General features: G+C 37.0%; 1 protein-coding gene across 1 annotated transcript in view; it reads right to left on the reverse strand.

Moving 5' to 3' along the window:
- Positions 1 to 14,128, reverse strand: part of SLC9A9 (solute carrier family 9 member A9) — a 197,091-nt gene that overhangs the window by 56,239 nt on the left and 126,724 nt on the right. The window contains exon 13 of the mRNA XM_065640255.1: positions 625 to 673. Coding sequence (XP_065496327.1) covers positions 625 to 673 — 49 coding nt within the window. The remainder of the gene's footprint in view (positions 1 to 624; positions 674 to 14,128) is intronic.

Consider the following 14,128-nt stretch of genomic DNA (forward strand, 5'->3'; position numbering starts at 1 on the left):
ACTCACTGTGCTGAAGCAGGCGTTATGTCTCTGTACCGACTTTCTGCAGATTTCTTAGTGTTGCTGCAGGCAATGCTGCAATTGAAGCAATGCCATACATGCATGACAAAAAAGGGAGGGTGACAGATGAACAGCTGCAGCTTGTTAACTTTAAACCAAAGGAGGCTATTTTTCATGTTTGCAATGTACTTAAATATATTTAAAACCCTGACCTACTAGAATTAAACATTACACATTCTCCTTTTTTATTGCAGTGAATTAAACACTGTTCTGAGATGTCTTATTTGCATAAATGAAGCATTTGGAAGGTCATAAATATTTGGATTTATCAAGGTGATACTTCTATTATTTTGTTTATTAGACCTGTAATGATATCTTCACATTTATTTATAATTTTCTTCAAAACTCTAACATTTTAGTTAAAAAATTGTCATGAGTGCATGCACATTGAAAAATATATATCCTTTCTTTGTACCTTTTACAATAAAGATACTTTGCAGCTACTTTTTATTTTCAATGTGCCTGTTTTAAACATTTTCAGCTACAACAATATTTTGACAAACGTGATCTGCCAACAACAGAACAATTTTTAATTCTGTATGTGAGTCCAAAATCCTGACATACCTGGCTTTCAGCTGCTGCTTTCAGATCTTCATCTGGATCCACGCCAACTCTGTTAAAAACAAACAAACAAAACAAAACAACACAAACAAAACCCAACAAACAAAACAAAGACAGATGATAATGGTCTGTATATTAAAGAGCCTTGAGGGTAGAAATGTTTCTCTTGTGCCACTCATTTCCTACTAGGTGAGAAATGCAAAGAAGAGCTGGCAAAACATTAAGATCGCTTCTTTAATCAAGGGAGTTCTTAAGTTTTAGGGAAACTTGAAATTCCTTTTAACTGCCACTCACAACACCTGAGATTAGATCTTTACCTTGGCTGTGATCCACATCTGGGGAGAGACAACCAAGTCATTAACCAGTGCTATGAAATCCTCAATTACTTGCAGAAGAGAGGTGTTGAGGAGGAACTGGAGGGAGAGAGGTGGTATGGAGGGCAGGACTGCAGGACTCTGGTGTTTCTTGACTGTGCTGCATTATGGATTTTCTGTAGCATTTGAAAAGGGCTTTAATTGGTGCACAAGGTATGGGGAAGCAAACCAGAAGGGAGAGGAGTTTGCAGTGGGTGATGTGCAAGATGAGGAGAACCTGGGTGGCGTTTTACTAATATGGACAGGAAAAAAGTAAAATGGGCTGTTCAAAGTGATGTGGTGGGAGAATTGACATATTTTGAACATGGCTAGTACTCAAAACTGAGGAGAAATGCAACTGAGAAATGAGTTGAATGACGGAGGCTTGTGCTGATGTTCACAGCAAGGAAGGAAGTAGAGCAGTGAGGGATGATGAATAACAAACGTTCTTATCACTGGAATCTGAAGCCCATGGCTGGAGTGACCAACAGCCATCACATGCCTTACAAAGTCCCACATAATATCAGGTCTACCAAGCTAGTGCAGAATTTATGGACGCAAATAAAATGTACTCTTTCACTAGGTATTAATATAAGGCCACTTTACTGTTTTTCTGACAGTCATCCTTCTTGAGTGTACTTTTCCTTTTGGTAATAACACATCAAAATAGATTTTAAGATAATATTTTATATTAACAATTACATCCATCAGCATTCTCTCCTGTAAGTATTATGCATTTGCTCTTATTCAGAGACAATGACAGAAACTATATGCAAAGTAGATGCTTTTTATATGTAAATACTGAATGGAAGAGGGGAAAAAAAAAAGACATTTGTTTCTATCATAGCTCTTGAACTTCAACAGGTCTTAGTCCTTCAGGCATAAATATTTCTATCTTCTTATTAAAAATAAGGATCCTGATGCTGACTCAACAAGGAGACAGAATGAATAGCTGTTTCTTTCCCTTGTTTTGTCCTGTTCTTTAAATTGCTAGAAAAAACTTCCGATGGCACTAACCTAGTCATTAGTTTGGAGTACAGCAAGTTAAGTATTTTCCATTTCATTAAAATTGAAACAGTACATAGATTTAACCACCTGACTGATACTGGATTTGCTGTTGTCATGTACAGGGCAGTGGGGTCCAGGGCCTTACCTGTTGTCATGTCATTGCACGACCAAGCGGTGTACGACAGCCCAGCACCGCAGGGTGTGCAGCGGGACTGCCGCAGGATGTGGAGGCTGAAACTGTGGCAGAAATGGAACTGCCATGGGCCCAAACTCACAAAACAGATCAGAATCACAGAGAGGCTCCTGTTCTCCTAAAGGCGGTTATATGTTTTTCAAACTATGCTTGTTTGCTAGATATGTTCACCAACAGCACTCCTTGGCCAATACACCAGCAGTACAATAGTTAAGGCTTTGCACAGTTTTGTAAATAAAAATATTCAAAGCATTTATGCATGGTAGATGCAGCTGAAAGACTACAGCACAAACTTCCCCACACTCTTTTTCTTAATGAGGTTGACTTGACCTCAAAGAATCAGTCTTCTGGGACAAAAGTAATTTTGCCTTCATGCAGTTCTGAACTTACTGGAGTTGAGAAACTGCCAGTTCTGACTGATTGTGTGTGTTGGAGTTGTGATGCATTTATTACAAAATGAGCTAAGACAACAGAAAACATTTCACCCAGGACTGTGACTAAAAGTCACTACAGTCACTAAAAGGACTGTAATAGCAAATGGGAAAAGGGTAGGCAATGAACGGAGCCAATAGGAACTGGAGTTTTTGGCTGTGATATTGTTTCACTAATGGTGATATAACTACTAAGTAATAATTGACAACAGGAATCCCCTGGCATAGAAAAAAAAAAATCTGGATTTTGAGTTCTTGCAGCATTTGTGGTATACTTAAGCTTTTCTGCATGTATAATTTCTAATCCTTATAGTTTAAGAGATAGCTAGCTGTTTTGCCTTGTTTTTTCTGTAGACAATATATTATTATAAAATGGCACATATGAAGATACATGAAATCTTAACAGGAGTACTATATTTAAAGCCAGAAAGAATTGGCAATAAATATCTAATGAAATCGCACTTCTGATTTAAGATTTTCACACATGAAAAAGAAAAGAAGGCTTCTATGCCACAGAGCCACAGCTGATGTTTTCCTTTGGTCTGGTATCTACTATCATTTAAAACACAGGACCAGATGCCATTGCTGTTTTTCTCATGGAATGGTATCTCACTCCTGGAAATTAGTGTGGGTAATGCAATCTTACCTATTGATTTGAAGTCCTTTGGGAAAAGGACCAGATCATTCTTTGCATTCTATGGGAGAGTTTTTTTAATGCATTAAAATAGCAATATATTTTTGTAATAATTTGAACATTAATAATTTTATTAAGTTTGTACTAAGCAGACTCAGTTCAGTCAATTCTGAAACTGAGGCTATCATTATTTAATATGCAAACATAGGCTTGGGAGCCTACCATCAGGCACGTAGCATTGACAATCATGGTCTGCTATAATTAACTCTGATACACTTGACATGAACCAGAATGCTATTTTTAGACTGCAAATGTTGAAAAAACAAAGCATAACAAATTATATGAGACAGTCAAGACAACTGAAATTAAGTACAGATACGCACTTCAAGTTTATATCCTTAACTTTCTCAAAAGACCTGCTATATCTAATATTATTGCCACTAGAATTTGCAAACTTAAAATTCATATAAATTATTAGGAAGACCTTTAAGAAATACTCTTGGTAATATTTGTATAAGCACCTTTCCCCCTTTAACCTTCCTTGTTTTCCATTTCCCTGAGAAGATGTAATAGATGGTCAGAAAAATATTTCCTTAGTGTTTTTTCTCCTTTCTTGCTGTCAATTTTGTCTCTTTTCTCCTGGTACTTTGTTTTACTTCTTGAAGTCTCCCTTTTCCATCCTTCTGTCCCACTTTCCTGGTTGCTTTCTATTCCTTGTACATTTCTTCTTGGCTCTTCTAAACATTGTATGCTTTTATTTCTGCCTTTCTATTTTTGCATTTTTTTATACATTAAACACTTAGGATGACTTCTCTACTATAAAAACAAATGCAATGATGTGTTAATCAGCTCTATATTGCAGTGGAGTTTATCTGCTCCGTGTATTTAGGTAGGCTTTAGTAATGTCTTGGATTCAAATGCCTTAGACATGGAGGAATTCAAAATCCTGAAAGCTGCTCTGCCTTGTTCTTTTTCCTCTGGGTATTTCTTTTGGTGGGGGGGGGGGTGGGGTGGGGTGGGGGTTTGAGGTGTGTGTGGTTTTTTGTTTTTAAGTAATGGCTGTATCAAAACCTGAATTCAGAGATTGTTCAAAATTGCTATATTCAAAATCTGGAAGTGAAGCTTGTGACTTCAGCCAGATACAAGCAATTAGGCCTAAGCATCGCTAGGAACTGTGCATTAGTCTGCAGAAGTGCCCTTTACAGTTGACAGTATTTAAATCCCTGTGTGCTATCAAGTGCATCTTTTTTTTTTTTTTTTTTTTTTTAGCCACAGTCAGAATGCATTTGGTAGTTAAGAGGAGGAATTTGTCTCTGAATACAAAGCGGTCAATAACATCTTTTCTTATGTGGTTTGAAATGAAAATGGATGGAAAGATAAATCCCAAATTGTCAGGGGAACTAGTAGTAAGAAATACAAACCCAATCCATAGGAATACTGAGTAGTAAATCACTATTCAGGCATTGCAAACTCTTAATTTCTTCACTTCAAATCACCACAAAGTCAACACAGTTGGATAAAAATCTTTGCTTTCTATGGTGAAGCCAGAGAAATATGTATAGACTAGTGTTTTCATGAGGACCTAGGCATATAGAGCAGAACTTTGGGTGTCTATACTTACAAGTGTGATTCACAGCCCTCCCTCACTTTAGGTGACAGGAAATCTGTAAATAGAGATATTTCTCTGAAATCTGAATTCTGATTACTGAAATTCTGCTTCTGGGTCTATACAGGCTTTCTGTATTTGCAGATGGAGCTTGGTTCATGCAAGCTGAATCTTTCTTGCAGTCCCACCTAGTCTGCTTTGCTGTCAGATTTAGCCATGGCTCCTCTGCTCCCTTTCCAAACCAGTGGGGAACCAAAGGCAATTCAAGAAGTGAAAAGTCTGGCATCTCTTTCTGTTTGAGGCCTCATACTAGACAATGGGGATAATAATACTTTCTCCACCCCGTTGCTCACCTGTTTTGTGTATTCAGCTTGCAAGTACATGTCCTTCATTATGTTTGTATAAAATCTAGCTTAGAGCTATGATTTTGTTTAGAGCCCTAGGAGTGCTGCTGTGTAAAATAATTAATAACAATATTGGCCTCTTTGCCTGTCAAAGGTTTTACTGGCAGAACTCACGTTCTCTGTGCAATTGCCTCAGCCTTCTACTGGCCATCTCATTGTAACTAAGAGAGTCTTTAGGCCTCAGTTTATATCTCAAAAAACTGCACATACCCGGAAGGTTTTTTTAAGTAAGTGATTTATAACCCAATTTTCAAAGATGGCCATTGAACAGCATTTGCAACAGGAGTCTTGAATATTTTTGCATGAATAAATCTGAACCTTTTGGCTATCCATCATCAGCATATTGCATTCAGTACAGAATTATTAACTGTGAAGACTAGAAACATGAGCAAAATCCAAAAAGATTGTTTCACCATCTCTAATAAATCATTAAAATTGAAATTAAAAAACCCTTCAGGATGAATAATGGTTGCTCAGGCCGTTATTCTTGTCCATGTGGCAGTTAAGTGTGATGTGTATTCCTAACAGACTGACAATTAAAATCTGCTTTTGCTTCTAGATTGCTATATTGCTACTACATATTGCTGTTGCTGTGGACTGGTGCTGTCAAAAACATCTGCTTTTTATAGTACAATATTTTGATTGACATGAACCCTATTGAGGCTTGTGGCATGAATATAGATCTTCAAAGTTCATCTCAAGCTGATTTTGTTAATAAATGAAAACACTTTAGGTTTAAGGCAAGAATAATCAATTGTGTCTCAGCAGAAAGAACAAATCAGTTTAATTTCACGCTGGGAAGGATTAAAATAAATTATCAGGTAAATGATGCTTCCTAAATGGTTATGACAGCTGTTTGTCATGTGGCTAATGCTTTCTATCTTATAAACACAGCATACTGAAATAAAACACAGAGTATTATTTTAAACCTGTAGAATCATGTGAGAAAAGGGGGGCATAGTTTGACTTTTGAACTTGTAATTTTGTAAAACTGGTGAGATTTTTTTGGAAATGATTCTGCAAAACATTAGTCCTGTGGTCAAGGTCTATGGACCATTTTTGGCGGACATATGGAGAACTACTTGGTTGTAGAGTGTGCAATCAAATTAATACAATAACTGTATAAATGCTTTCCAAGTAAAGAAGGGTTGCAACGCATGAAGATAATGTGTGAATGTAAATAGATGAAGCTGAAGAAGAAACTGTAGTACTCTATAAGAGATTCACAAGTTATAGTCTCTAGATGTGATCTTAAGTATCAAAAAGGTTGTAAAATTGTGGATAACGTCACTGCATAAAATTTTACCAATTGCTTCCCTACAGCTGTGCAGCTGTGTGAAGTATAACACTAAAATTTAAAAATAGATGATGGCTTTCATTTACATTTACATCATGCACTTATGCAGATAGCAACTAGAACAAAGAAATGGATCTTTAGATTGCTGGTATCTGATTATCTATTCTGTTAATCTTATCCTGACATTGTAGGGAGGGGCTAAAATAGTTTGGTCACTTCAAAGTCTGTAGAGCATAATGTAATATCAGACAGCTTACAACCACGACAGCATGGCCGTCCAGCTCAGGAGTTCTGAGCAGCAGTGATTTATGTCTCTATAATGCTTCTGGCACACACAGTAGATTATGAATGTCATTGTGCTATGTGAATATACCTGTAGTGAGGAATCAGGCCTCTTGCTTAAAAATATGACTCGAAGTTGACTAAAATGAGCACCAGTTAAGTTCTGTGAAATTTTTAGAAATTATAATTTGTCATAGTATGAGTGCATGCAAATAGAATTGGAATAAAAGCATGACGGTTGGCAGCAACCAAAATAATGCGAACTTCTGTGTGGTGACAATGTAAGAACTGGGACTTGTTTCAGATTTATGGAAAGATCATTATAGTAGGTTCTCAGTCTAGAATAAGAGGCATTTGCTATATTGTTCATTAGTATACATTATGATACACAGGCTTGTTATACCAAAGATTACCAAATCTAGCTAGATGGGAAATGCAGGTTGTGTGTTTATGTTCACAGACATAGTAGTTGTATTAATTACATTGAATCCCATGTTGAATTGGAAAAATAGCAGCTACTGACTCTGCCAAACCCACTGTGCAGGCTCACCTTGCCCTAAGGGCACACTGCCTACAGCTAACGGAGCAGATCGGACTCGCAGCATGTTGCTGGAAGTCAGTTCAGGACTCTCTCATATTCGGGCCATGGGCTGTATGTGATTTCCATTTTAAAGCCTGATTCTGAAAAATGTCAGGTGAGGCTATTTTATGTTCTTGTGTATATATGTACCCATGTGCAGGCTTTCGGGATCCAAACCCACAGTCGCTTCCTGCCTCTGATACTGGGTGCGTGAGAAATGTGATTTCTGTGCTTTCTCTAGAACTGTTTTCTTGGACTTCACAAGAGTTACCCTACTAAATATGTTCAACACGTGGCCCGCAGGCAGGTAGTGAAACCCACGGACCCTTGGCAGCCATGTGAGCCAGCCAGTCAGGACATCAGCTGATCAGCACTATTTTGCTGCTTTTCTGTACTGATGTCTCTCCTGTGAAAGTCTCCCTTGCTTTAGAACTTTTTTTTTGTTTTCTCCTCTATTTTTGTTTTTCAAATGCTCTGAACACAGTTCTGAAACTGTATTAATAAAAAACCCCTGGAATGTTATTAAAAATGTATTTTCATTTAACACAAAAAGACAAAAACACCACTGCATTACAAGAAGTACCATTTCTGTACATAGCAAATGTCCTAATTGCTACTTTTATGAACACTATGGAGATGAATACAGCTTTCAAAAAAAAAAAAAAATAGTCAGGAATTAGGCCATTTTGTTGGCATCTTTCTTAGACTACTAATGAGCTTTGCCAGCCAGGAAAAATGAGAACTGATTTTACAAAAGATCTGTTTGAGGAAAAGAAACTGCGTTCAGATGTATTTTGACAATTTCCTACAGATGAGGCTAGTTAATTCTTGGCTCAGAAATAGCAGTGCCCTCCAGTGAATTATGTCAATGATTTTTAGAGCAGTAAAGTGTTTGTTTTCTGAATCACTTTAGGTGTCTGTTCCTTTATTTTCCTTGAACTTAAACAGCAGAACTTTGGAAAGAAGCCCAGGCCATTGCAGATGCATTACATTATTGTTAATGTTATTAACCCAAAGTAAACCATTAAATGCTCCTGAGGCATTAGACTAACTAATGAGATGACCAACTCTAAGTTCCCTGGGCTCACAGCATGGGGGAAAACATCATCACACTTCATCTTTCACATTAATGTCTGAAGTCTATCACGTAGAGCTGGTACTGGGAGCAGGTCTGTGCGTAGCCATTGGAAGTGATGAGGAACGCTGGTCAAGCCAAATTTGTGCTATGACCGAAGCACACTGAGTAAAGGCTACTGGTGTGGCTGCTGAGGACTGGGACAAGGTACCTTGCATGAAAGCTGTCACTCATCTTTCCATTGAGGCTGTTCTATTCACAAGCAGTTTGTAAAACAGCTGAATTGCTTAAATTAATGTTTAATTTCTGGTGTGAAACATGTTCACTGAATTTCTATCTGAAATGTTCAGAATAGCAGGAAATGATACTAAGGACTTATAGGGATTGATTGACCCAAGGCTGTATAAAACAGCTACATGGTATATTGGAGAATATACCTTTAAAGATATCCTGTACAGTTGTTTTGTCAAAGGGTATGTCAAACTGGTATTTCTGAATTCTTGAAATCGTCTTAACCATGCAGCACAATGGTCTTTAGAGCTGAGGTCACTATGTTCGTTAGTGGATACATTGCTGCTGGTAATCTGAGTAAGTATTGATAGGATTTTTTTCATGCTTTCTCACCTAGAAGTAAACACTGTAGGACAGAGAGTGCTCAGTTAGCTGCGACTTAGTCATATAAACATAGAAAAAATACTATGAAAATTTTAAATGTTTTTATTTTTATTTTAGTTATCTGTTTTCAGATCAGATGCATAATCGTTGAATTTTGCCAACTCTGGGCATTCACCTTCTTTTTACATTTGAAATGACAAATCAAGCTTTATAAAAAACCAGCCTAGGGAAAAGTCTCAGACCGAGTAAAATGTTATGTACTAAAATGGAAGAATTTGCCTAAATTTTCCTTGTTTGTATGCAGTGTCAACAATTATTACCCTTTCAGCTTTAATGGCTGAGAAACACCTCTCCACATCCATATCGAAACACTCTTTAAAGCCATTTTACATACAGTGGGATAAACAGTAGTGTCATTTGTGAAGACAATGTTCTAAAACACTGCTTAATGGAAAATTTAACTTTCCATTTCTTTTGCAACGCTCTGCTTTTCAACAACAAAGAGTTAAAAAAACTACTCAAAAAGACAGCTATTTTATTCAATTTTGTTATTCTACCATTTAAAATCTACATAGATTATATGCTCCTGATATAATAATTATATCAGTCAAAGTGTAATAGTCTTTTTGATAGAGAACGGCTAAATGGAAATGCTGGGAAAGTATGCTCCCCTTCATCATTTAGTGTTTATCTCATTCTATATTGTTTTTTAATTCATGAGTTGTTTTATTCCACTATAATCTTGGTCTGCTAATTGTACTGTTTAGTTTAGACAGTGTAGGTTTCATTTGACTTTTAAATTTGCTTTTGCAATATAATCCTTACTTCAGAATCTTGACCATCTTTATCAGTTTCAGGCAATACATTTAGATCTCACGTGGCTGTTTCAAATAATGTTTAGGGTGTTAATATAAAAACTTATTGTCTCCAAAATAGATACTGATCTATAGTCACACAGTTTGTAATGCTAGACAATACAAAAACTATTTTTAATATATATGTGTGTGTGTGCATGCTCACAGACTTTCCAGCTCTGTACTACAGAGGCTCCAGAAGGAAAAAAAACTTCTAATACAGTCGGTAAATCTGGAGCAGATGCCACCCCTGAGAGTGTAAGTTGGGCTAGTCACACTGGTCATGGAGCACTATATAGCTTTGGTAGAATGCTATTGTTTGTTTGTTTGTTTTCCATTTTGCAGCAGGGTTTACTTGTACAACAGTAACAAAGATGTATACTTCTACCTTAGTTGCTGTATTTATCCAGAACTACAGGAGCTGTCGCTTATGTCATAGTATGTTAAGTCCCTATCTAGAGTTCAGAAAGTACACTAAAGACAAATGTTGGGGTTGGTTTTTTTACTCTTGAATATAGTAGTCTCTCATTTTAAAATATGCATGATTTGGTAATAAACTAATTCATCTGGAGAGAACAAGAGCTTAAGTGGAATGTAAATGATCCAGAAGCCTGGGTCTGGTGCCCTAACGTAAGTGAAATTCAACCTATATACATACATTTGCATTATGTCATGTTGTATTCAGAAGAATTCAGGAAATGTCAGGCACTTATTTTGCATTTGCAAATACTTATTCTGGGAAAGGAAAGGTTTCAAATGTCAACTCTAGCTTTTTCATTTTGTGTCAGCAACTCAAATGTGGCTACAAACCTCTTGATTATGTGAATTCTGTCCATCTCAAGTAAAAAAAACTTCCCAGTTTTCTTTTTTGTTTTTTTCTCTTTTTTTCCTTTTTTAGGTGGGGTAATGAACTGAACTGGCATTCTTGGCTGGTTTACTGGGGACTCTCTCCTAAACATGTACTGTTTTGAGATTTTTTTTTTTTTTTTTGTGCTGCCTCTGCCAGTCCTTGCAAGCCTTTCACAAGCAGCCAGGAGCAGAGTTAGTCGCTCCCTTGTTGAGTAGCACTTACTAACTGTGACGCTCTAGTTAAGGTTGATAAAACACTTTCATTTTAATTAATTAAAGCATTTATCTTTTTTACAAAAGCTTTTGGAGACACTCTTCAAAGCTTCTAGAATGGTGGGTTTTGTTCCCCTTCCCCCCTCCCTTGTGACCATATATACAGTTTGAGCATAAAGCCTGAAGCTCCAGTTGAGGCTGACTGCCATTTGAAATGGGTGCAGTGGAAAAGGAGCCCTGGGAGGATGAGATAGGGAGTGTGCTAGAAAGATTCATAGTTTTACTCTTGCCTCTTGTGCTGCTTTGCAGTGTGCTGAATGTGTTTGCTGCATTATGATTAAGAAAGTGACTCCACTTCATTCCTGTTGTGATTTTGCCTTCTTGTAAAAATAAGAATAAGCTAATGCATGTAGCAACTATGAGCCAACATCTGAATTCAAACAATGATGACAATGGAAGCTATAGCTTGCATGAGATAATGAAGAAGCAAAGTGAAGAAAGTAAAGAGTGAGAAATTGCCTCAATCAGGGATCCCCAAAGCACGTTATACTTCTGCCTACAGGTCAAGAAAATAAATGGATGTTATGACAGCCTGCACCAGCTGAGGATCTGTCCCCATTTATCCACTGCCACTTGGCTTCCCTGATGCTCTAAGTAATTCTCTGTGGCTAGTGACTGCAGGCATGTGTGATAGTTCTGCCACTGTATTCATAAATATGTGATACTTGGACATTGGCCTCAGGTTTCCTGCCTTACTGAACAGAGCGAGAAAACTTGATATCTGAAAGGCAAGTCTAAGGCTCAAAATTCCACATACCCCGCACCATAATGAATTAGTAAATACTGTGAGACAGAACTTCTAAGATGTAAAGGATTTTCCTTCTGTTCATGGTTTAACATTGGGATCCGGAGAGAGTGTGTATATATACAAGAGTTGATTTGTAAACCACAAAAGCCGTTTAAACTTTTTAAAAGCCCTATAAAATGTAACTTTTCCTCTTGTTGAGAGACAACACTTATTGATAAAATCATCAATAAATTAGGCGTTTTAAAAAGGATTTTGTTTAGTTCTTTGTTAGTATGATTGCTGACAGTCTGTTTAGCTTGGTACAACTCAGAGTGTGGCACCCCAGGGAGCTTTTTATCTAAAATACAAAACTGGGAGGCAAGAGGCACTGAAACTCAGAAAAGATAAATTAATTATACATTAGAGAAAGAAGATGCTTGTCCCAGAAAGGAGCAATATGCTTAAAATGTAAGAGTAGTGCAAGTTGAGGCATATGTAATAAATGGGATTGAAAGCTGTGACACTTGCTTAATCTAAGTTGAAGAACTTGTCCCTTGTTTATAATTCAGATTTTCAATGTAAGTGATAGCAAAATAGCTCACAGACATTATGAATTAGATTTCATAGCGATAGGGCAATGTAAATAAATTATCTGAAGTCCAATACAAAGTTTGTTTTTCCAGTACTGCATTGAGCATAAACAAGAAAGGCTGTAGGCTTTTTTTTGGAATCAGGGTGGGCAAATGGATGATTTTTTTGCTTATCAATGTTGGAAGTATTAAAATAGTATTTTTGAAGATGTGGAAGAAGGAAATAATGCTGCTTAATTGGTAAACTAAGACATGGCCATTGAACCAGCTTTGGCAACTCATTTTATGGGCTGAGAGGTATTCTTAGTACTTTCAGAATCAGTGAAATGTAAACCCATGCTCAGTTAGTAGTTTAGAAAGGAACATAAGTACTGAGGACCCCAAATGGTGCCCATCTAAAACGGGAGTTAGTCGCCCACAGCCTGAGATATTCAGATCAATAAAGGGACAGTCAGATTGGTGGGAGATAATGTAGTCCCACTGATCTCAAGGAAAAAAAAAAAAAAGATTTTTGGTCTTTTTTGAACACCTGATCTTCAGTAAATTCAAATATGTGTATACGTAAGGGTTATTAGGTCAGAAAGCACATGAGAAACCATTCTGTATACTACCGAATAGGGTTCTGATCTTTACTATACAGAAGATTACTGTATTTTAATTGACTCATTTTACATAAAACAGAAACACAGGAGTTAAAACCTCTCCAGTGAACACATTAACCCCTAGTCTACAAAATAATTTTATCTCATTTTCTGGTTCAGTAAATAAAAATTATTTTCTGCCCTTTCTGCTTGGCTCATCTCCTGGATACGTATCCATACATGTGCAGAACTGGTGATGTTTGGGCTAGAATTCCTCCAGAAAGGTGGAAGAAATAGGTGCGAATCCAAGGAAGCAGAGAAGCCCAGAGCTGCTGAGATGCAGCAGGCGAGGGAGAGCTGGGCCTCTGCTGCTGGGTCTGAAATGAACACAGAGCTGCCACAGCATTTGTAGGAATCCCTTTGGGTGGGGATTAGAAAAACTCAGGGAGATTCAGGCAGACGGCCCCAGCCTCCCCTAGATGCCTGACCAGGCTTAATGTCCGTGGGTGAGTGAATAGCAAAGGACACTGGGAAGTTTCACGGTCATAACACCTTGTCTGCTTGTAAGATCAGTTCAGCAAAGCGTGGGTTTTTAGGGTATTTTATAGGGTATATTTATATTTTATTGTTAGGGTGTTTTACATAAACAGCCCTTTATATATGTTTTTATGTAAACCGTTGTTATATACATTTATTTACATAGAAAATATCTTGGCTTTATAAAAATAGAATTTTATGTACAGTTTTAAAATTCTCTTATATATTATTTGTTATCTAGAAACCGATAATATGCTTTAAGTGCATTGAAATCAATTACTTCTTGCTGAGATAAGAGGTAATTTTCTCATTTAAATCTCATAGATGTACTCACTAGCAAATCACTGTTGGGCTGTTTCTGCACTGATAATTCACTACAAAAAGCCTGTGTTATAGTGTAATTTGCTGTTTACTAAATGCTAAAAAGCCCACACTGCTATACGGAGCCTAGGTTATTTAATATCTGCTTTAATTACCCTTTCACATTCAACTAATTCTGGAACAATTTGATAGGTTTGTTATCAAGGGTGCCAGAGCTTTTATTCCACTCTACAGAACAGAACAGAAAGTTCAGAATTTCCAGAGAAAAGTTTCAGGAGACATGAAAGTTGACGTCAC

The sequence above is a fragment of the Caloenas nicobarica genome, chromosome 8 (genome assembly GCF_036013445.1).
Source record: "Caloenas nicobarica isolate bCalNic1 chromosome 8, bCalNic1.hap1, whole genome shotgun sequence".
Taxonomy (NCBI): domain Eukaryota; kingdom Metazoa; phylum Chordata; class Aves; order Columbiformes; family Columbidae; genus Caloenas; species Caloenas nicobarica.